General features: G+C 40.4%; 1 protein-coding gene across 1 annotated transcript in view; it reads left to right on the top strand.

The window, feature by feature from the left end:
* The window catches only part of LOC126470323 (dedicator of cytokinesis protein 7), a 283,560-nt gene that overhangs the window by 129,000 nt on the left and 132,929 nt on the right, over positions 1-21,631 (top strand). Inside the window, exons 17-21 of the mRNA XM_050098105.1 lie at positions 6,345-6,529; positions 6,641-6,738; positions 8,379-8,508; positions 11,984-12,152; positions 13,745-13,903. Of these exons, the coding sequence (XP_049954062.1) occupies positions 6,345-6,529; positions 6,641-6,738; positions 8,379-8,508; positions 11,984-12,152; positions 13,745-13,903 (741 nt within the window). The remainder of the gene's footprint in view (positions 1-6,344; positions 6,530-6,640; positions 6,739-8,378; positions 8,509-11,983; positions 12,153-13,744; positions 13,904-21,631) is intronic.

The raw sequence follows: 21,631 nt of genomic DNA, 5'->3' as shown, positions 1-21,631 counted from the left end.
GGTATGTTCTACGTGGCTAATCAGGAAATGCCTTCACGTGGGTCTTTCATGTGAGTGAGACTCCCGTGGTAAGTGGGTGGAAGCAGGAATGGCATTAGGATGGACAAAGATATTTCTTAGGTCAGGCATGTGGTAAAATGCCACTTACGGTATTTAATCCTTGATGGAAATTTGGTCTTGGAAAATGTGGCACATTGAGTGACCTAGACTCTCACTTTCTCTGGTTTCTCTAAAACATATAAGTGAAAACAGGGATGGTTTCTTTGAGAAGGGGCAAAAAATTTCCTCCTTAATCTTTATCCTATCCAAGTTTGCATTCTGTCTTTAGCCCACAAGTTGGCTCATTGCATACTTTGTACACATATAAAGAATAGCTGTCTGTATGTTACCAAGGTAAATATGTTTGAGAAAAATCACAATTTATTCTTAGTTTAATTAAACAACATTAAAATAAACTCACATTTTATGAGCTAAATCCCTGCTTAATTAAACAATAATAAAATAAAGTTTCATTCTATCACTCTGATGCAGCGTACAAGTGTTACCCCCAGTGATGACACACTCAAAATGTTAAACAGCTCAGTTGCATTAGATCACAGCCAGCTGCATATTCGATTGCTAACTGTCCCATAGGCAACTGCCTCATTGTGGGATTGTGTCACTAGCTTTTAATCTAGCTTATTTTCTTGCACGGATTGTACATTTTTTCCTCACTTTGCTCGCAGTGTATTTTATGTTACTGCTTCTTACTTGGATGTATGATTTCAGAACTGAGCACCATGTTAGCTGAAGCAATAGTGAAGGGATACGTATGGGCTCGCAGTTGTAAAGGAATAATGGAATGGTACAAGACAATGTTGGTTGTGGTTAGCATACTTCATAAATAGGCACGCATGCTCTAGGGTTAACTTTCTTATTGTCAATAAGATCCTAAATGCAGATCTTCTTTCCATTTTGTTTCCACATTCTCTGATTCCCTCCATTGAATCTGCATGCTAATGCTGAAATGGTTCATCCAAAGACATTGTTGCTTGATTTTTTTTTTTTCTCCATCATTGCCCAACTCAAGTTTGTAGTCTATCTTCACTAAAAATTACTTCAACATAATGCTAAACTCTAAAGTTTTAGACACCTTCACACATCATATATCCTACGTTGTTCTCTGAATGCTTCATCTGAGATCTCCCAATATCTAACCCAGCTGCCCCCACCTCTCTCCCTATATTTAACCCCAAACCCCGTACACCGTATTCAGTCTCAAACCCCTCACGCATCATCCATCACCATTTTCCTTAAATGGATGGTGAATTTTTTGTTGTGTGTCTGTGTAAGATCGAATATCTCTAATTACCATCAGGGTCACTGTGGCAGGAACTAACATCGCATGAATTTGATTTACTAGGTGATGTGTAGACACTGCATAGCAGTATAATAAGAGATGTCACCACTAAATTTATTATAAAAAATAATACTTTAGACAGAATGTTGTGAGTGACGGTTCATGGGATATCATTGTTGAATGTGGAGTTGATCATTACATTAGAGATATAAGCACTTGTCACACTATCTGTCGCATGTGTTTTCTCTTTGCCAGTGTTGTCTTGTGACAGCCAGAGCGAGAGCACCAGCAGCAGCGAGTACTGTTTGTATAAAGCGTTTATTTTGCATTTTGTTTACGACCTTCCACTAAGGAAGGGATTCTATTTGTGTTTATCTGCTCTGCATAGTAACTAACAGTTCTTGATAAAACTTTACGTAGTTTTCGTGTTAGATTTCTTAGTGTTTTCTTGATCGTTTGGAACAGAAAGCGCCCTAAAACCGTCTTTTGTTTGTTTCGCGGCCGTTAGCCACTAGTCACTTGAATCAGCAGTTGTCTTGTGACAGCCAGAGCGAGAGCACCAGCAGCAGCGAGAACTGTTTGTATAAAGCGTTTTTGTACTTATTTGCTGCGCTTAGCTTTTAAATAGTTTTTCTGGGAAAACCTAGCGTAGTTTTCGCGTCTCGTATTTCAGTGAGTGTTTCTTGATTATCAGAGTAGCTCATCAGAAGATTATCTTGGGAATTTGTCACCGTATAGAGTAGGGTAAACATAGTCATGTGTAGGGACTGTGGTTGTTGTGAGCGGACGCAAGGAGAATTGGCCACTCTTCGGGGGCAGGTGGAGGCTTTGTCTGTTAGGCTCATCGAGCTCGAGGCGCAGGCGTCGGCTTGTAGTGGCGTTGGGGCAACTGTGGTGAGACCTATGCCTACTTCGGTGGCCTTGGAATCACATGGAACCCCTGATGTCGCTGCGTCTTCCGGCAGTGAGCATCTTACCGGTCAGCCATCACTCCAGGGTGAATGGCGGACAGTGGTGGGCTCGCGCGTGCCTGGCCGAAAGGCGAAGGTGGGATCTGGCCGCGTGGCAGCTGCCTTACCCCTTTCCAACAGGTACGGGGTGCTTCCTAGTGGTGATGACATCGTTTCCGAGCCACCACAGGATGCCTCGCCTGTTGGGCCAGTGGCCGATTCTCCGGCAAGGTCCCGACAGTCACAGAGGGCGGGCCTATTAGTTATAGGGAGCTTCAACGTTAGGCGGGTTATGGAGCCCCTCAGGAAAATAGCGGGTAGATCGGGGAACAATGCCAGTGTGCACTCGGTGTGCTTGCCGGGGGGTCTCGTCCGTAATGTGGAGGAGGCCCTTCCGGCAGCTATTGAACGCACTGGGTGTGACCGGCTGCAGATAGTAGCACATGTCGGAACGAATGACGCCTGCCGCTTGGGTTCTGAGGCCATCCTTGGTTCCTTCCGGCGGCTGGCTGATTTGGTGAAGACAACCAGCATCGCACGCGGAGTGCAAGCTGAGCTTAATATCTGCAGCATAGTGCCCAGAGTCGATCGCGGTCCTCTGGTTTGGAGCCGTGTGGAGGGTCTAAACCAGAGGCTCAGACGACTCTGCGACTATAATGGTTGCAAATTCATCGACCTCCGTTATTGGGTGGAGAACTGTAGGGCCCCCCTAGACAGGTCAGGCGTGCACTACACACCGGAAGCAGCTACTAGGGTAGCAGAGTACGTGTGGCGTGCACACGGGGGTTTTTTAGGTTAGAGGGACCCCCCCTTGGGCGAAACGATAAAATACCTGACGGCTTACCAGAGAGGACATTATCATCGTTGATAAAGAACGTCCGTCCTCAGAGACCAAAAACAGGAAAAGTTAACGTAATATTGGTAAACTGCAGGAGTATCCAGGGCAAGGTTCCTGAATTAGTATCTCTTATTGAAGGAAATAGTGTGCATAGGAACGGAAAGTTGGTTAAAACCGGAAGTGAACAGTAACGAAATCCTAGACACAGAATGGAATATATACCGCAAGGATAGGATAAACGCCAATGGTGGAGGAGTATTTATAGCAGTAAAGAATTCAATAATATCCAGTGAAGTTATTAGCGAATGCGAATGTGAAATAATCTGGGTTAAGTAAAGTATCAAAGGTGGGTCAGATATGATAGTCGGATGCTTCTATAGACCACCTGCATCAGCAACCGTAGTAGTTGAGCACCTCAGAGAGAACCTGCAGAATGTCGTGAAGAAGTTTCGTGATCATACTATTGTAATAGGGGGAGACTTCAATCTACCAGGTATAGAATGGGATAGTCACACAATCAGAACTGGAGCCAGGGACAGAGACTCTTGTGACATTATCCTGACTGCCTTGTCCGAGAATTACTTCGAGCAGATAGTTAGAGAACCAACTCGTGAAGCTAACGTTTTAGACCTCATAGCAACAAAAAGACCGGAACTTTTCGACTCCGTGAATGTAGAAGAGGGTATCAGTGATCATAAGTCAGTGGTTGCATCAATGACTACAAGTGTAATAAGAAATGCCAAGAAAGGAAGGAAAATATATTTGCTTAACAAGAGTGATAGGGCACAAATCACAGAATATCTGAGTGACCACCATCAAACGTTCATTTCTGAGGAAGAGGATGTGGAACAAAAATGGAAAAAATTCAGAAACATCGTCCAGTACGCCTTAGATAAGTTCGTACCGACTAAGGTCCAAAGCGAGGGGAAAGATCCACCGTGGTATAACAATCATGTACGAAAGGTACTACAGAAACAAAGAAAGCTTCATCATAGGTTTAAGAGTAGTCGAATCATAGCTGATAAGGAAAAGCTGAACGAAGCGAAAAAGAGCGTAAAGAGAGCAATGAGAGAAGCATTCAACGAATTCGAACATAAAACATTGGCAAACAATCTAAACAAGAACCCTAAAAAGTTTTGGTCATATGTAAAATCGGTAAGCGGATCTAAATCCCCTATTCAGTCACTCGTTGACCACGATGGCACCGAAACAGAGGACGACCGAAGAAAGGCAGAAATACTGAATTCAGTGTTCCGAAACTGTTTCACTGCGGAAAATCGTAACACGGTCCCTGACTTCAGCCGTCGCACGGACGCCAAAATGGAAAATATTGAAATAAACGATATCGGAATTGAAAAACAACTGCTATCACTTAGTAGCGGAAAAGCATCCGGACCAGACGAGATACCCTTAAGATTCTACAGTGATTATGCTAAAGAACTTGCCCCCTTTCTATCAGCAATTTATCGTAGATCGCTGGAAGAACGTAAAGTACCTAGCGACTGGAAGAAAGCGCAGGTCGTTCCCATTTTCAAGAAGGGTCATAAATCAGATGCGAATAATTATAGGCCTATTTCGCTTACGTCAATCTGTTGTAGAATAATGGAACATGTTTTGTGTTCTCGTATTATGACGTTCTTAGATAATACAAATCTCCTTCATCATAACCAACATGGATTCTGCAAACAGAGATCATGTGAAACTCAGCTCGCCCTATTTGCCCAAGAAATTCACAGTGCCGTAGACACTGGCGAGCAGATTGATGCCGTATTCCTGGACTTCAGGAAGGCATTTGATACAGTTCCGCACTTACGTTTAGTGAAAAAAATACGAGCTTACGGAATATCGGACCAGGTTTGCGATTGGATTCAGGATTTCCTAGAAGAAAGAACACAACATGTCATTCTTAACGGTTCAAAATCTGCAGATGTAGAGGTAATTTCGGGAGTACCGCAGGGAAGCGTGATAGGACCTTTATTGTTTACAATATACATAAATGACTTAGTTGACAACATCGGTAGCTCCGTGAGGCTATTTGCAGATGACATGGTTGTCTACAAGAAAGTAGCAACATCAGAAGACTCGTACGTACTCCAGGAGGACCTGCAGAGGATTAATGCATGGTGCGACAGCTGGCAGCTTTCCCTAAACGTAGATAAATGTAATATAATGCGCATACATAGGGGCAGAAATCCATTCCAGTACGATTATGCCATAGGTGGTAAATCATTGGAAGCTGTAACGACCGTAAAATACTTAGGAGTTACTATCCGGAGCGATCTGAAGTGGAATGATCACATAAAACAAATAGTGGGAAAAGCAGGCGCCAGGTTGAGATTCATAGGAAGAATTCTAAGAAAATGTGACTCATCGACGAAAGAAGTAGCTTACAAAACGCTTGTTCGTCCGATTCTTGAGTATTGCTCATCAGTATGGGACCCTTACCAGGTTGGATTAATAGAAGAGATAGACATGATCCAGCGAAAAGCAGCGCGATTCGTCATGGGGACATTTAGTCAGCGCGAGAGCGTTACGGAGATGCTGAACAAGCTCCAGTGGCGGACACTTCAAGAAAGGCGTTACGCAATACGGAGAGGTTTATTATCGAAATTACGAGAGAGCACATTCCGGGAAGAGATGGGCAACATATTACTACCGCCCACATATATCTCGCGTAATGATCACAACGAAAAGATCCGAGAAATTAGAGCAAATACGGAGACTTACAAGCAGTCGTTCTTCCCACGCACAATTCGTGAATGGAACAGGGAAGGGGGGATCAGATAGTGGTACAATAAGTACCCTCCGCCACACACCGTAAGGTGGCTCGCGGAGTATAGATGTAGATGTAGATGTTACAGTTTGCCCCTCTGAAAGCAGAAACATGTTGTGTGGTGCATTCTTTTGTCGCATCGGCTACTTGTTCTCAACAAATTCAGTATACTCCTGCCTGTCTCCCAGTTGCACATCACCACCTTATCACCCTCAAATCTGCACTTGTTTTGTGCGTTCATTCTCTTACAATGATACATACAGTTAAAAAAAAGTGTAAAACATAATTAAAACAACTTTCATTGTTTGTATCTATTTCATGTAAAAATTTTGTGCTTGTGCGTATGCTCTAAAACAATGTTCTTAAGCCTGGAGAACACTGAATGAATGTTGCTCTGACTGTAATTCTTCAGTTTGTTTTTGAAATTGAGCTTTGCTTCTGTAGGTTCTGCAGGAGGGCCATTGTGGACCTGGTGGGCGACATAGTTTACTTACCACATATATCAGTTACCAGTGTATGTTGCCACACTGTGCAGATATGTATGCAGAGAACAATGTTTGTCCTCCTCAGAGTCCTGAGAACACATCCCACCAGTTTACAGTCCCTCCACTCAGAAGCAGACATTTAAGGTATATTTAATTATCATTGGATCTGTGGTATTAATTATTACTTTCAATAAGTTTGTGGTCTTTTATGGTAAAATTTGCATGTATTTCATTGTAAATGGTTTTTTCCTGTAGGAGCAGTAGCAATCCTGATATGTATGCATCTCTTACTGGTGATGATGAGGTAAATTCATTAGCCAGAGGACTTGATCGTACATCAAGTATGAGGAGTGGTATGTATTTACTAAATTAAGGTTTTATGAAATGTGAGACACATTATGCTATGTGAAACAATCATTTCCACATTTATAGAATTAAGTCCATTGTAGTAACAAATAAGCACATTAGTATGGTTGGAGACTCCTTGATGGAATATAAATAATTTGAGAAGCAAAGGTAACAACTCGTGAATATTTCTGGTGCTGAGTTGTCGATATGCTCATAAACAGGACTCAGTGCTGTGGTAGCTTTCAGACGAATCATCCTTCTGATCTATAGAGCGCACATACACCTGTGTGGCTACACTGTCCTGGCTGCCAGAGCTGCAGGTCAACCTGTAGGTGTAACAGCTCACCAAATAGTTGAGGTGGTGAGTCATCCATCTCAGTGAGTAGGTGTGAAACTACAAATCCAAAGGTCCAGTGTTCAGTCCCAAGGAGGTTCTAGAATTTTCTCAGCCACTTGTTGTCACTTCACATCTGTCAGTCATTTGTGTGTATGAAAAATGCTGAGCTGCACCATGGTTTGGAGACTGTGTGACACTGTTTGACCCACTATAACTCGCTGGGTGAGTCATTATGAAAGTCAGAAAAGGCAAGGTATACCACTTCCAAAAGGACCATTAGTAAAGTACCATGGTATTCAATGCATGGCAGGTACATTATGTGCACTTGCATGAAATCAGCTGAAACCTTCCAGTGGGCATCCATTCTTGGCAGGAGACACTACTCTTCTAAGCATCTTTAAGTACTCACTGTGTGCTCAGAACTGAAAAGAGTGTTGTGACATGTTTGAAAGACATACTAGAGACACAGCCCAACATATCTGTGCAAAGCTTCTTTGGATTTTCACTGCTTGCATTTCATGACCGATTGGATCTTACTTTCTCAATAGCCGACTTATTATTGATGCTAATGGCATGATACTTAGAGAGGAGCTTTGTTGATAGGAGCACAACACGTATTGCTTTGGTAGTACATTTAATAAAGTGGTAATTGTACAGAGATGATTAGCTTTGCCCTAATGTGTGAAATCCTGAAGCTTTCTGCACATTTCTCACTGTAACCTAAAATCAACCAGCAGAGAAAATGGTTGATTCCCTCTTTATACTGCAACGGAAGCTGAAGTGTGTATCATTCTGCTGAGTACCATTGTTTGTATAAATTTGAGGGAAATATCTGACCAGATATAATAGAAAAGGAAGCCTGCAGGAAACCCAATATGACCTAAAGAATATGAAAAGTATATTTCTTCTGTGGTGTGCTAGCTATCTGCATTGATATTTCATTTACAGATCCTGCTGTGTCCGTGCATGTTTACTGAACAGTTTCTTGCCTAAATAAATGATGGTTGTCACAGTGTCAACAAAACACATACTGTTGTATAAGAGACAATATTATCTACCGAATAATGACACTAAAGCCAATATTGGTGTAAATATAGTGCAAAAAACTGGCATTTATATGTATTTTCTCAGTGATGTCAGTAGTAAGAAGCATTATAGTATTTGGAATGTGCACACATACAGCACTGGTAATGGTGATCTTTGGCAGTGTGATAATTGTTTATTTTTAATCTAAACCTACTGTTTGTAATTCCTATACATAAATCTTACGATTATTTGTAATCTGCCACACATTTATGCTTTTTCTAGGCCCCGGTCAAGAAAATTTTGCATATATTTCCAATGTTCATCAGCCACGTAAATTGCTTCACGAAGAACTGGCGCTGCAGTGGGTGATGTCTAGTGGAATAGCTAGAGAACTTGCAATGACAAATTCATGGTATGTAGCAGTATATTTGTTTTTTCTCCATTGCAACAGGAGACAATGTGTGATAGTTGTATAGTGTTTGGTTGAAGTTTTCTGCTCTTTACAAATTTATTTAGTCAAGAAATTCTTTGTTTGGACTTTTTTTTTTTGATTTTCCAGTTTTTGTTATTATCAGTTTGTATTATTTATTGCTGTAAGTGGTATACTATAATTTCAGTATGTTCAGACATATGACGTGGTATGTGTGTTTGTAAAACAGTGAACTGCCAGGTAAATGTTACAGATAACTGCAAGTCACTCAAGAAACTAATTTGCCTGTATCATTTCAGATTTGGCTAATAAGTTTCGTAGAAACTTAATACATAGGGGCTAGTTTCTAGCACAAACGAGAAAACTGTTTTGGAGCCTTAACATAATTATCTTTGTGTCATGGAGCTTGAGCTGCTATCACTAATCACTTTTTAATAATTCTCATGAATGTAACAATGTTTGTACTGATTATTTGTACAATTCAAGCTGTGTTAATACAATTTTCTCCGTAGGAAGTAACTGTTTGCTTCAAAGCTTTGCTTGATATTTACATACTTATTCTTATCCACATGAGGACAAAGTTTGGTATGTATCAAACACTGAGCAGCAGCAGACAGACAGACAGACAGACAGACATTCCCAGCCATGTAGCTGATTAGAATAATTACCAGTCTTAATTGATCAGCTGATATTGGTGGTGCGGACATGAAAAATGTGTAGGGTGGGGAGAGAGAGGAAGAGCAAAGAACTGTCAATGGTTTTGCAAAACGTGCAAATGTCCTCGAGGAAACTGTGAGCATCTGTAGAGGAAAATTCGAGGCAGGGTACAGAATTGATGAGAAACCAGTATAAGGAGAAGGTGTAGGATTCAGAGAAAATAAAAAAGGAAAATATGGATGTACAAGGCTAGAATATGTACCATGGGTAGTGCACAGCTTGCTTAGAGACTAGAGGGCAGAGTGGATGGGAACCAATGTGGGCTTAGAGGCAGGTGGAGGCTTGGGAATGGCAGAGATTATTGTCAGTGGGTTGCAAAAACAAGGGATATGCTAAACAGACAGTTCCAACTTGCTCATTTCAGAAAATCTAGTTTACACGGTTTATTATCTGCACTGACATTGTAGCAGAGAAACTAGGGTCCCATTCTCATTTTGTTTTGTTATTTGCCTCCTTAAATGAATATTTTCTTTTTTAAAAAAATTATTTGTGTTAGTGAGAGATGTGCCATAAGATACAGCTGTCATTCTGTAATTCTGAGAATAAGACCAAGTCCAAATTCGCTAAATTACATTAGTCAGAATGATTTCCTAATTAATTTTAACCATTTCATGTAACTAGTTTTGCTAGAGCTTAGTTCAGTTAACTAACAGTAATTATTTCCTATTCCAGCCATATTGTAAACATATAAACAGATGTAATTACTATATTACTGATAAAGTTAGGAAGATAACCCCTAGAAATCCATAATGTATTCATGTATCTTATTTCCAACACATGGTAGGAACATCAGCACTGAATTGTTTTCTGGGTAATTAACACTTTTATATATGGTATTGTTTATTTAGCTGTTTTTGCAGTATCGTCATCAAGAAGGCTTATTTCAGTCGAAATTCTTATTGTAATATAAATTTCAGACCAAAATCAATTTTTCTGTGCTATTCAATTAATTTGATAAGTAAAATTATAATTGTGAATTATCAAAATTACGTATTTAATAGTGTGAAACTTTAGTAGCCATTTTTGCAAAGCCATATAAGTACCGGGCCTGGAGCCATTTTAAGTCAGTCTGTTCCGAAATTCCAAGTGTGGAACCCATGTCAATCTGTACTGTAATAATGTAATGGTGCAGTGATGTGTTGTGAATAAAAGACAGATAGTGAAGTCGGACAGTTAACAATGATTGCTGATTAACTTTAATATGAAAGTGCCAACTTATTGTTCATTTGAGCAAGACTGTCTTTGGTTAGTTAGGTTATATTGCATGGTGGCAGTTGCCATATAATTAGAAGGTGCAGTATGTGCATACCCAGTAAATGAGTCTGAATTACATAATTAAGACATGGACAGGCCATAAGAAATTCAGTGGGGCGTCTGACATTCATGGAAGTAAAACTTATGAAGTCAAATGTGTGTGTTTGTTGACCGCATTATTGGCTGTAGATAGTGCTGCAAGCACCCATATTTACAGCCAGTTTTTCACCATGATTGATGCCACCAAGGAATACAAGCTGATATAGGACCAGGTATGTCACAACGTGGCAACTCAACTACACTGTCGGTGCAGGTACGTGTCTGCTTCCATCACGATTTCCACTGGCAGGGATACTAAACATGGAAGTCCTGAGGGAATGCGTTGCGAGGTATCTGTTAAAACCAAATGCATTAGGATAAGAAGTTTGTTCCACAACAGTTTTGCCCAGTTGACCCTTGGTTGCAATTTGCCTGTTGCAGCTTATCATGGTGGCTAGTAGAGTTGTGTCAATATTTTTTCTGAAACTAATAGATAATGGGGCTGCTTTCACAGATAACCCTGGCTTTGATGGCTTAACATTTGTCACCAACGAGGACTAGAATAGGTGAAGGTGTGGTTTATAGAACAGAGCCTATGCGTGGCTGTTCCACAGGCATATGGCCAAAGGGACTGGGACTGGAAACAGGATAAGCAAAGGAACAACTAAGGATACTACATAGGCTTGATGGATTGTGGAATGCCACTTTGGAAGAGCTGGGAAGTGTAGTGTGAAGGAGACTATTCAAGAATTAGTTTGTGTCATTGCCTACAGTCTACTGTCCTTTAACAATAGTTGAAGATGTTTCTCCACTGGAGTAGTTCATTTATTTTGCTTTGTTAAAATATTCTTTTTGTGCTCATTTCGCCTTATAGATTTGATAAGTGAGAGTGAGGCTCTCAGAAATTATGTAGACCACAGCATGTGGTGGGTTTTTGTTTCAACAGTTACTGCTTAAGGTATCAAGATGTGGTTACATGTTTTAGCTAAGAGAATCAGTTGTATTTTTCTTGTATGGTCTTATTTGTGTAAGAATTATTTGAGATTCAAGGGACTCAATACCCCAATATCTGTAAAATCACGTATAGGCTACAAAAAACTAATTGGAATAAATTACATTTTCCACATGACAGTGGAAAGTTAACACACTGGTATCAACTCTGGTGAAAAGGTGCCACCAAGATCTAAGACCCCTATAAAAATCACTAGCATTCATGTCTCATGCTTTCTTGTACAAATTAGTTGGCTTTGAGCACTTGTATCATCTCTGGAAATCTGTAAAAGGATTTCTTTTCCACACAATTCATAGTATGTTGAGCATGTATATAAATTGAGTCCACTTCGGTGAAGATAGTAAGTGTATTTTCTCTATAAGGTTTCACATTAATATTAATAAACTTTCTATTTTTCCAACCATTAATAATTTTTAATTTTGTGTATATTTGTAGGTTTTTCTCTGAATTGATAGCGAGGAGCATGGCAGAATACTTGGCAACATCTCGAAGCTTAAATACTCCACGAAAAATCAGATTTTCAGAACAGTTCACAGATGATATATCCACCTTAGTATCCACTATCACTTCTGATATAATTTCCCACAGCAACAGAGATGGAAAGGTAAGCGCTACTTGACAGATTGTTTTTATCAGCTTTCTTTTATCCTCTCAGTATTCAGTTTGGTGTACATACCTCTTCATTTTCCAGCTGATAACTAGAAGAGTTCTGAATTTTGTATTTTAATCCAGTCGAATTGCTGTTAAAAATAAGTTTATAACTTGAACAATTGATGCATTATTTCTTGTTACATAAAAACTAGAATGGTCTGTGCTGTTGTGACACACTTCCACTTATTGTATTGCTAAAAGTGACTGAGAGATTTCTGGCCCTGATATAACTATTTTCATTAGTTCTGTTTGCACCTATGGTCATTCAGATGCACATAAAGTTGGTTTCCATGACTGCCACATGTGAGCAGATTGCTGTTATATGACTCTGCTGCATTCTAAGCATGCTTATGCTGATACCAATCGTTAAAAGTCTACAAAACTAGCACTCTTGAAAACTCGTTGATTATTTACAAAATAAGTCACAAAAGAACTGGTAATGTAGTTTAGCAATCATCAGATTAGAGTGCACATTCTTAGATTTACTTGATGTTGTTTAGCAGTAGATGTAATATTCTCTCTCGTTCATTTAAACATTACTTACATGTCCAGTGCAGTCTGTATTTTGTGGGTGCCTCCAACTATAACAGTCAAAACTAGTTCTGGGCTCTTACTTGCTGTAAAATCGTAGAATATACAGTAATTTTGTGTGTTGTCTGATACCTTAGATACTGTTGAGTGCAATTGGGTGAGTTTATATGTTTCCTATTATGAATTTAATTCTTTATGTAGATACCACATTCCTTTCTTCCAGTCCCTCTGTTATATGCTCTGCACAATACTTCTCCTTCTGAAATTAGTGTGTTGTTAGAAGGAATTATTAAGATTTGTTTCTTAAAGGCATTCTTGGCTCTTTCTTCTGCTGAAATTCCATAGTAGCACTTGTATGAAGTGGGCAGAATTGCCCTCCCCATAGTTTTCACAGTTGTAGTAATTACTTTTTCCTAATTAGCCTTTGGGCTATTTATGACATTTTGTATTGTTGAGCTTGTCCTTTGTCTTTGACTGCCAAATTGTGTTTTAGAAGCATTAATGGTGAGAGATTGGGTATTCATATGGAATATTTTGCTTTTAGATTGTATTGAGTAATTGTTAATCAATATATGTGATTATTTTCAGTCATACTGAATTAATAACTTGAATACACATATTAATGATCCAGAAGTCTTAATGACCAAACTCAGTTCTACTACTCACTCTTATTAAAGTAGCAGCAGCCAGTTATTATTTCTCTCGCCATTAGATAATGAGCTTGTTATAACTGTTCTACATACATATTACATAGATTTATCCCCCTCCACCCCTGTTCATAACATTCACCAGTTTATCCATATGACACAGTATGTTCCTCCAAGAACTGGAGAAATATTCCATAAGTTCTACTAAATTGATTGTTACTGAATAACTGGATATCTATCAGTAAATTATGATCCTCTATTGACACACGGTTAAGTATTAGCCTAACTTAAGAAATTATGGAGCCTACCTGTTGGTGTAGGATATTTTATACCTCTGCTGATAACATTTTTGTTTCTCTTTTTACAGGTGTCGCAGAACCTGAATGCAAGCTTAGCATTTTTCCTCTTTGATTTACTTTCTATAATGGATCGAGGTTTCGTGTTTACTCTTATAAAGAACTATTGCAAGCAGATGTCTTCAAAAATTTCATCTCTGTCTGATGCAGCTTGCTTGATTAATTTGAAGGTATATTCTTACATGTATGCAGTTTCCTTATTTTATTCTCTTTCATTTCATATTGTGTTTAGTTATAAATACATAAATGTCATGTAGTTCACAGCCTGGTGAAAACCTACTGATTTTATGTCACATTGGCAGGTTGCATATCAAGTTTCCTATGCTTGTTTAGCTGTTATGAAGTATAGTAAAGCATTACATGTAGATGAAACCTGTGATTCTTCAAGGTATAATATTTGTTCTGGTAAAAATATAAAATTCTGTTGCCTTTATAGATGTCCACTGTGAGACAATAACCATTAGTTACCATCATTCTGATTGGTCACTACCAGAAGGCTTCAGAAATGATAAAAAAAATTGTGCCCCATAAATAATACATCTGCATCCACGTGGATACTCAGCAAATCACAGTTAAGTGCCTGGCATATGGTTCATTGAACCACCTTTACAAAATTTCTCTCTTATTCCGATCTCGAACAGTGCATGGAAAAAACGAACACCTACATCTTTCTGTGTGAGCTCTGATTTCCGTTATTTTATTATGATGCTCATTTCTCCCAATGTAGGTTGGAGTCAACAAAATATTTCTACATTTGGAGTATAAAGTTAGTGATTGAAATAGCATGAGAAGATCCTGGTGCAATGAGAAATGCCTTTTTTTAAAATGATGTCCACCCCAAATACTGGATCATGTCATGGATACTGTCTCCCCTATTTCTTGATAATACAAAATGTGCTGCTTTGAACTTTTCAATGTACTCCGTTAATCCTATTTGATAATGATCCCAGACTGTGCAGCATTACTCCAAAAGAGGACAGACAAGCATAGTGTGGGCAATATCTTCAGTAGATCTGTTGCATCTTCTAAGTGTTCTGCCAATAAAATGCAGTCTTTGATTCACCATCCTCACAACATTTTGTATGCGTTCTTTACAATTTATGTTGTTCATGATTGTAATTTCTAGGCATTTAGTTGGATTAAAGACTTTCAGATTTATCTAAATTATCGTGTAACCGAAGTTCAACGGATTCATTGTAGCACTCATGTGGATGACCTCACATTTTCCTTTATTTAGGGTCAACTGCCAATTTCTGCACCATACAGATATCTTTTCTAAATCAGACAGTAAATGACAGCATCATCTGCAAACAACCTAAGACAGCTGCTCAGGTTGTCTCCTAAATCATTTATACAGGGTGTTACGAAAAGGTACGGCCAAACTTTCAGGGAACATTCCTCACACACAAATAAAGAAAAGATGTTATGTGGACATGTGTCCGGAAACGCTTAATTTCCATGTTAGAGCTCATCTTAGTTTCGTCAGTATGTACTGTACTTCCTCGATTCACTGCCAGTTGGCCCAATTGAAGGAAGGTAATGTTGACTTCGGTGCTTGTGTTGACATGCGACTCATTGCTCTACAGTACTAGCATCAAGCACATCAGTACGTAGCATCAACAGGTTAGTGTTCATCACGAACGTGGTTTTGCAGTCAGTGCAATGTTTACAAATGCGGAGTTGGCAGATGCCCATTTGATGTATGGATTAGCACGGGGCAACAGCCGTGGCGTGGTACGTTTGTATCGAGACAGATTTCCAGAACGAAAGTGTCCCGACAGGAAGACGTTCGAAGCAATTGACCGGCGTCTTAGGGAGCACTGAACGTTCCAGCCTATGACTCGCGACTGGGGAAGACATAGAACGACGAGGACACCTGCAATGGACGAGGCAATTCTTCATGCAGTTGACGATAACCCTAATGTCAGCGTCAAAGAAGTTGCTGCTGCACAAGGTAACGTTGACTACGTCACTGTATGGAGAGTGCTACGGGAGAACCAGTTGTTTCTGTACCATGTACAGCGTGTGCACGCACTATCAGCAGCTGATTGGCCTCCACGGGTAGACTTCTGCGAATGGTTCATCCAACAATGTGTCAATCCTCATTTCAGTGCAAATGTTCTCTTTACGGATGAGGCTTCATTCCAACGTTTAGGCAGGCATTGTTGGTGATGTCTCGATTGGGCCCCATGTTCTTCCTCCTACGCTCAATGGAGCACGTTATCATGATTTCGTACGGGATACCCTACCTGTGCTGTTAGAACATGTGCCTTTACAAGTAGGACACAACATGTGGTTCATGCACGATGGAGCTCCTGCACATTTCGGTCGAAGTGTTCATACGCTTCTCAACAATAGATTCGGTGACCGATGGATTGGTAGAGGCGGACCAATTCCATGGCCTCCACGCTCTCCTGACCTCAACCCTCTTGACTTTCATTTATGGAGGCATTTGAAAGATCGTCTACGCAACCCTGGTACCAAATGTAGAGACTCTTCGTGCTCGTATTGTGGACGGCTGTGATACAATACGCCATTCTCCAGGGCTGCATCAGCGCATCAGATATTCCATGCGACGGAGGGTGGATGCATGTATCCTCGCTAACGGAGGACATTTTGAACATTTCCTGCAACAAAGTGTTTGAAGTCACGCTTGTACGTTCTGTTGCTGTGTGTGTCCATTCCATGATTAATGTGATTTGAAGAGACGTGATAAAATGAGCTCCAACATGGAAAGTAAGCGATTCCGGACACATATCCACAGAACATATTTTCTTTCTTTGTGTGTGAGGAATGTTTCCTGAAAGTTTGGCTGTACCTTTTTGTAACACCCTGTATAGATAATGAACAGTTAGAGAACGCCAGAAATCGCTTCTGTTTTACTCATTGACTTCCCGTCAGTTACTACAAACTGTGACCTCTCTGACAGGAAATCACGAATCCAGTCACATAATTGAGACAATATTCCATAAGCACGCAATTTGGCTACAAGCCACTTGTTAGGTATAGTGTCGAAAGCTTTCTGGAAACCTAGAAATATGGAATCAATTTGAAATCCCCTGTCAATAGCACTAACACTTCGTGTGAGTAAAGAGCTAGTTGTTTTTGTTTTTACAAGAACAATATTTTCTTAATCCGTGTTGGCTGTGTATCAATAGACCATTCTCTTCGAGGTCATTCATAATCCTCAAACAGAATATATATTCCAAAATCGTGCTGCATATCGACATTAATGATATGGGCCTGTAATTTAATGGATTACTCCTAATGCTTTTCTTGAATAATTGTTGTGACCTGTGCACCTTTCCAGTCTTTGGGTATGGATCTCTCATTGAGTGAATGGTTTTATACGAGTGTTAAGTATGTAGCTATTAAATCCGCATACTGGGAAAGGAACCCTGTTGGTATATGGTCTGGAACAGAAGACTTGGTTTTATTAAGTGATTTAAGTCGCTTCACAACTTTGAGGATATATACTTCTAAGTTACTCATGTTGGCAGCTGTTCTTGATTCGAATTCTGATATATTTACTTCGTTTTCATTGGTGAAAGGATTTAGGAACGTTGTGTTCATAACTCTGCTTTGGCAGCACTGTCATCGATAGTATTTCCATTGCTATTGCGCAGAGAAGGCATTGACTATGTCTTTTTAGATATGACCAGAATGCCTTTGGATTTTCTGCCAGGTTTCAAAACAATGTTTCACTGTGAAAACTATTTTAACAGGCTGTATACAACCTGGAAGATCCGGGAAAAACGTGGGAATTTTTTCATCTGGGAGAAAATCGGGAAAATTCTGGGAATTTTTTAGAATTCCGGGAATTTTTTGCTGTGTTAGTTTTCAGTTAAATTTTTGTAATTTTGGTTGGTAATAATCGATACTTTAACAGAGGATATCACTGTATCCCACTACAGCAGAATAATGCTGCAACAATGAAATGTGAGTGAGAAAACAAAATGAAAATAAACCATAAATTGCAAAGGAAATGTGCCATATACAACTACTAAACACAGTGCTCATACAAGGGTTTGCCAACAGCAAAATGTGTCAAAGGCCTTAGGAAGACTGTGCAATGCTTCATAACAACAAATTGCCTCCTAGGAGCTTGATGTCATAACTGTTTACATTAGATTCATTTTAGCAGTAGCGAGCGGGCTCATGCGCATGCGCAGTTGAGTGGCGTATGAGTAGTACCTTCTCCCATTTCTGGCTACAGAAATGTGGCTGTTGGCTGTAAGCAGTCGCAGCAAGCAGCTCGATGCTACCGGAAAAAATTTTACTGCTGCACCCAAGCTGCCAGATTCACGCATGCGCACCGGGCCCGTATCTATGAGGGAGGGGGGGGGGGGGGGGTCAAATTCATATTTCACAAAGCGCCTAGCATCCAGCACACATTGGTCTATCGATTACTCATATGATTTAGATGTGCATCCCTGTTTCTTTTCAAACACACGCTGTAAGTTGTTTTCTGAATGAATCATAAGCTGCATAGGGTAGTCGTGCGGTCTGAGGCGACTTGCCACGGTTCACGCCCCCCCGCCCCTCCCCCCCCCCCCCCCAATCCGGACGTTCAAATCCTCCCTCGGGCATGGGTGTATGTGTGTCCTTAGCGAAAGTTAAAGTTAGATTAAGAGATTAAGTAGTGTGTGAACCTAGGGACTGATGACATCAGCAGTTTGGTCCCATAGCAAAAACAAATCATAAACTGATTTTTGAATGCGTGCATAGTGTACGTGATGTCTGTCAGGGGAATCCTCGTTGCATCTAGAAGTAAACTTCCCTGCAGGCAAAAGGGGACCAGGCTATACAAGCTGAGCGGAGTAAAGCCGAACAAGTGAACACCAATGGCGTTCTGGTTATGCTGTTGTTTGGATTTGCAAATGATCAGCATTGCTATAGTTACTAGGGAAATCCGTAGTTTCCGACTACCAGAGTGGAAATAAATGACTAACAGGAGTAACAGGTAAGAAAGATTACGTATTATCTTCAGTGTATCCTGAAAAATGAAATTTTGTCAGAAAATTTTTGGCTAAATCGCTTCAGTAGTATGGGCAAGTTGTACAGTCCCCGTCTAGCAGCCGCTTAATTTCTATTCTGGAAGTAGCACAGAAAATGGTTTGTACAAACATAACGCCTAACCAGAGAATAATCAGGGATAACTAAACCGGTGATTCTGGCAGTGTTAGTGAAGTTAACCGGTGAATAAGTTTTGACAAAGGCAGGAATAGTTCCAGGATTAGTCATGACAAAATTGTTTGTTAGAGAGGGGAAGGAGAAGAAAGGGGGACAGTGCACAAGTTAGGGAAGAATATGACGATTCCAAATTTATATAAAAATCTCAAATTACTACTTCTCGATCTCATGCTCGAGAAAATTCAGTGTATGAATGAAATGTGAAACTATTTTGTAACATAAACCTTTTTGCTTGTAGTAGGCCTAATAGGCATTTTATGTTGGCCTTCGTGAATTATATTCTACATCTACATCTACATTGATACTCCGCAAGCCACCCAACGGTGTGTGGCGGAGGGCACTTTACGTGCCACTGTCATTACCTCCCTTTCCTGTTCCAGTCACGTATGGTTCGCGGGAAGAACGACTGTCTGAAAGCCACCGTGCGCGCTCTAATCTCTCTAATTTTACATTCGTGATCTCCTCGCGAGGTATAAGTAGGGGGAAGCAATATATTCGATACCTCATCCAGAAACGCACCCTCTCGAAACCTGGCGAGCAAGCTACACCGCGATGCAGAGCGCCTCTCTTGCAGAGTCTGCCACTTGAGTTTATTAAACATCTCCGTAACGCTATCACGGTTACCAAATAACCCTGTGACGAAACACGCCGCTCTTCTTTGGATCTTCTCTATCTCCTCCGTCAGACCGATCTGGTACGGATCCCACACTGATGAGCAATACTCAAGTATAGGTCGAACGAGTGTTTTGTAAGCCACCTCCTTTGTTGATGGACTATATTTTCTAAGCACTCTCCCAATGAATCTCAACCTGGTACCCGCCTTACCAACAATTAATTTTATATGTTCATTCCACTTCAAATCGTTCCGCACGCATACTCCCAGATATTTTACAGAAGTAACTGCTACCAGTGTTTGTTCCGCTATCATATAATCATACAATAAAGGATCCTTCTTTCTATGTATTCGCAATACATTACATTTGTCTATGTTAAGGGTCAGTTGCCACTCCCTGCACCAAGTGCCTATCCGCTGCAGATCTTCCTGCATTTCGCTACAATTTTCTAATGCTGCAACTTCTCTGTATACTACAGCATCATCCGCGAAAAGCCGCCTGGAACTTCCGACACTATCTACTAAGTCATTTATATATATTGTGAAAAGCAATGGTCCCATAACACTCCCCTGTGGCACGCCAGAGGTTACTTTAACGTCTGTAGACGTCTCTCCATTGATAACAACATGCTGTGTTCTGTTTGCTAAAACCTCTTCAATCCAGCCACACAGCTGGTCTGATATTCCGTAGGCTCTTACTTTGTTTATCAGGCGACAGTGCGGAATTGTATCGAACGCCTTCCGGAAGTCAAGAAAAATAGCATCTACCTGGGAGCCTGTATCTAATATTTTCTGGGTCTCATGAACAAATAAAGCGAGTTGGGTCTCACACGATCGCTGTTTCCGGAATCCATGTTGATTCCTACAGAGTAGATTCTGGGTTTCCAGAAATGACATGATACTCGAGCAAAAAACATGTTCTAAAATTCTATAAGAGATCGACGTAAGAGATATAGGTCTATAGTTTTGCGCATCTGCTCGACGACCCTTCTTGAAGACTGGGACTATCTGTGCTCTTTTTCAATCATTTGGAACCCTCCGTTCCTCTAGAGACTTGCGGTACACGGCTGTTAGAAGGGGGGCAAGTTCTTTCGCGTACTCTGTGTAGAATCGAATTGGTATCCCATCAGGTCCAGTGGACTTTCCTTTATTGAGTGATTCCAGTTGCTTTTCTATTCCTTGGACACTTATTTCGATGTCAGCCATTTTTTCGTTTGTGCGAGGATTTAGAGAAGGAACTGCAGTGCGGTCTTCCTCTGTGAAACAGCTTTGGAAAAAGGTGTTTAGTATTTCAGCTTTACGCGTGTCATCCTCTGTTTCAATGCCATCATCATCCCGTAGTGTCTGGATATGCTGTTTCGAGCCACTTACTGATTTAACGTAAGACCAGAACTTCCTAGGATTTTTTGTCAAGTCGGTACATAGAATTTCACTTTCGAATTCAATGAACGCTTCACGCATAGCCCTCCTTACGCTAACTTTGACATCGTTTAGCTTCTGTTTGCCTGAGAGGTTTTGGCTGCGTTTAAACTTGGAGTGGAGCTCTCTTTGCTTTTGCAGTAGTTTCCTAACTTTGTTGTTGTACCACGGTGGGTTTTTCCCGTCCCTCACAGTTTTACTCGGCACGTGCCTGTCTAAAACGCATTTTACGATTGCCTTGAACTTTTTCCATAAACACTCAACATTGTCAGTGTCGGAACAGAAATTTTCGTTTTGATCTGTTAGGTAGTCTGAAATCTGCCTTCTATTACTCTTGCTAAACAGATAAACCTTCCTCCCTTTTTTTATATTCCTATTAACTTCCATATTCAGGGATGCTGCAATGGCCTTATGATCACTGATTCCCTGTTCTGTACATACAGAGCCGAAAAGTTCGGGTCTGTTTGTTATCAGTAGGTCCAAGATGTTATCTCCACGAGTCGGTTCTCTGTTTAATTGCTCGAGGTAATTTTCGGATAGTGCACTCAGTATAATGTCACTCGATGCTTGTCCCTACCACCCGTCCTAAACATCTGAGTGTCCCAGTCTATATCTGGTAAATTGAAATCTCAACCTAAGACTATAACATGCTGAGAAAATTGATGTGAAATGT

This window comes from Schistocerca serialis, chromosome 3, assembly GCF_023864345.2.
Source record: "Schistocerca serialis cubense isolate TAMUIC-IGC-003099 chromosome 3, iqSchSeri2.2, whole genome shotgun sequence".
NCBI lineage: Eukaryota > Metazoa > Arthropoda > Insecta > Orthoptera > Acrididae > Schistocerca > Schistocerca serialis.
Note: the sequence above shows the minus strand (reverse complement) of the source record. Positions and strands in the feature narration are given on the sequence as shown.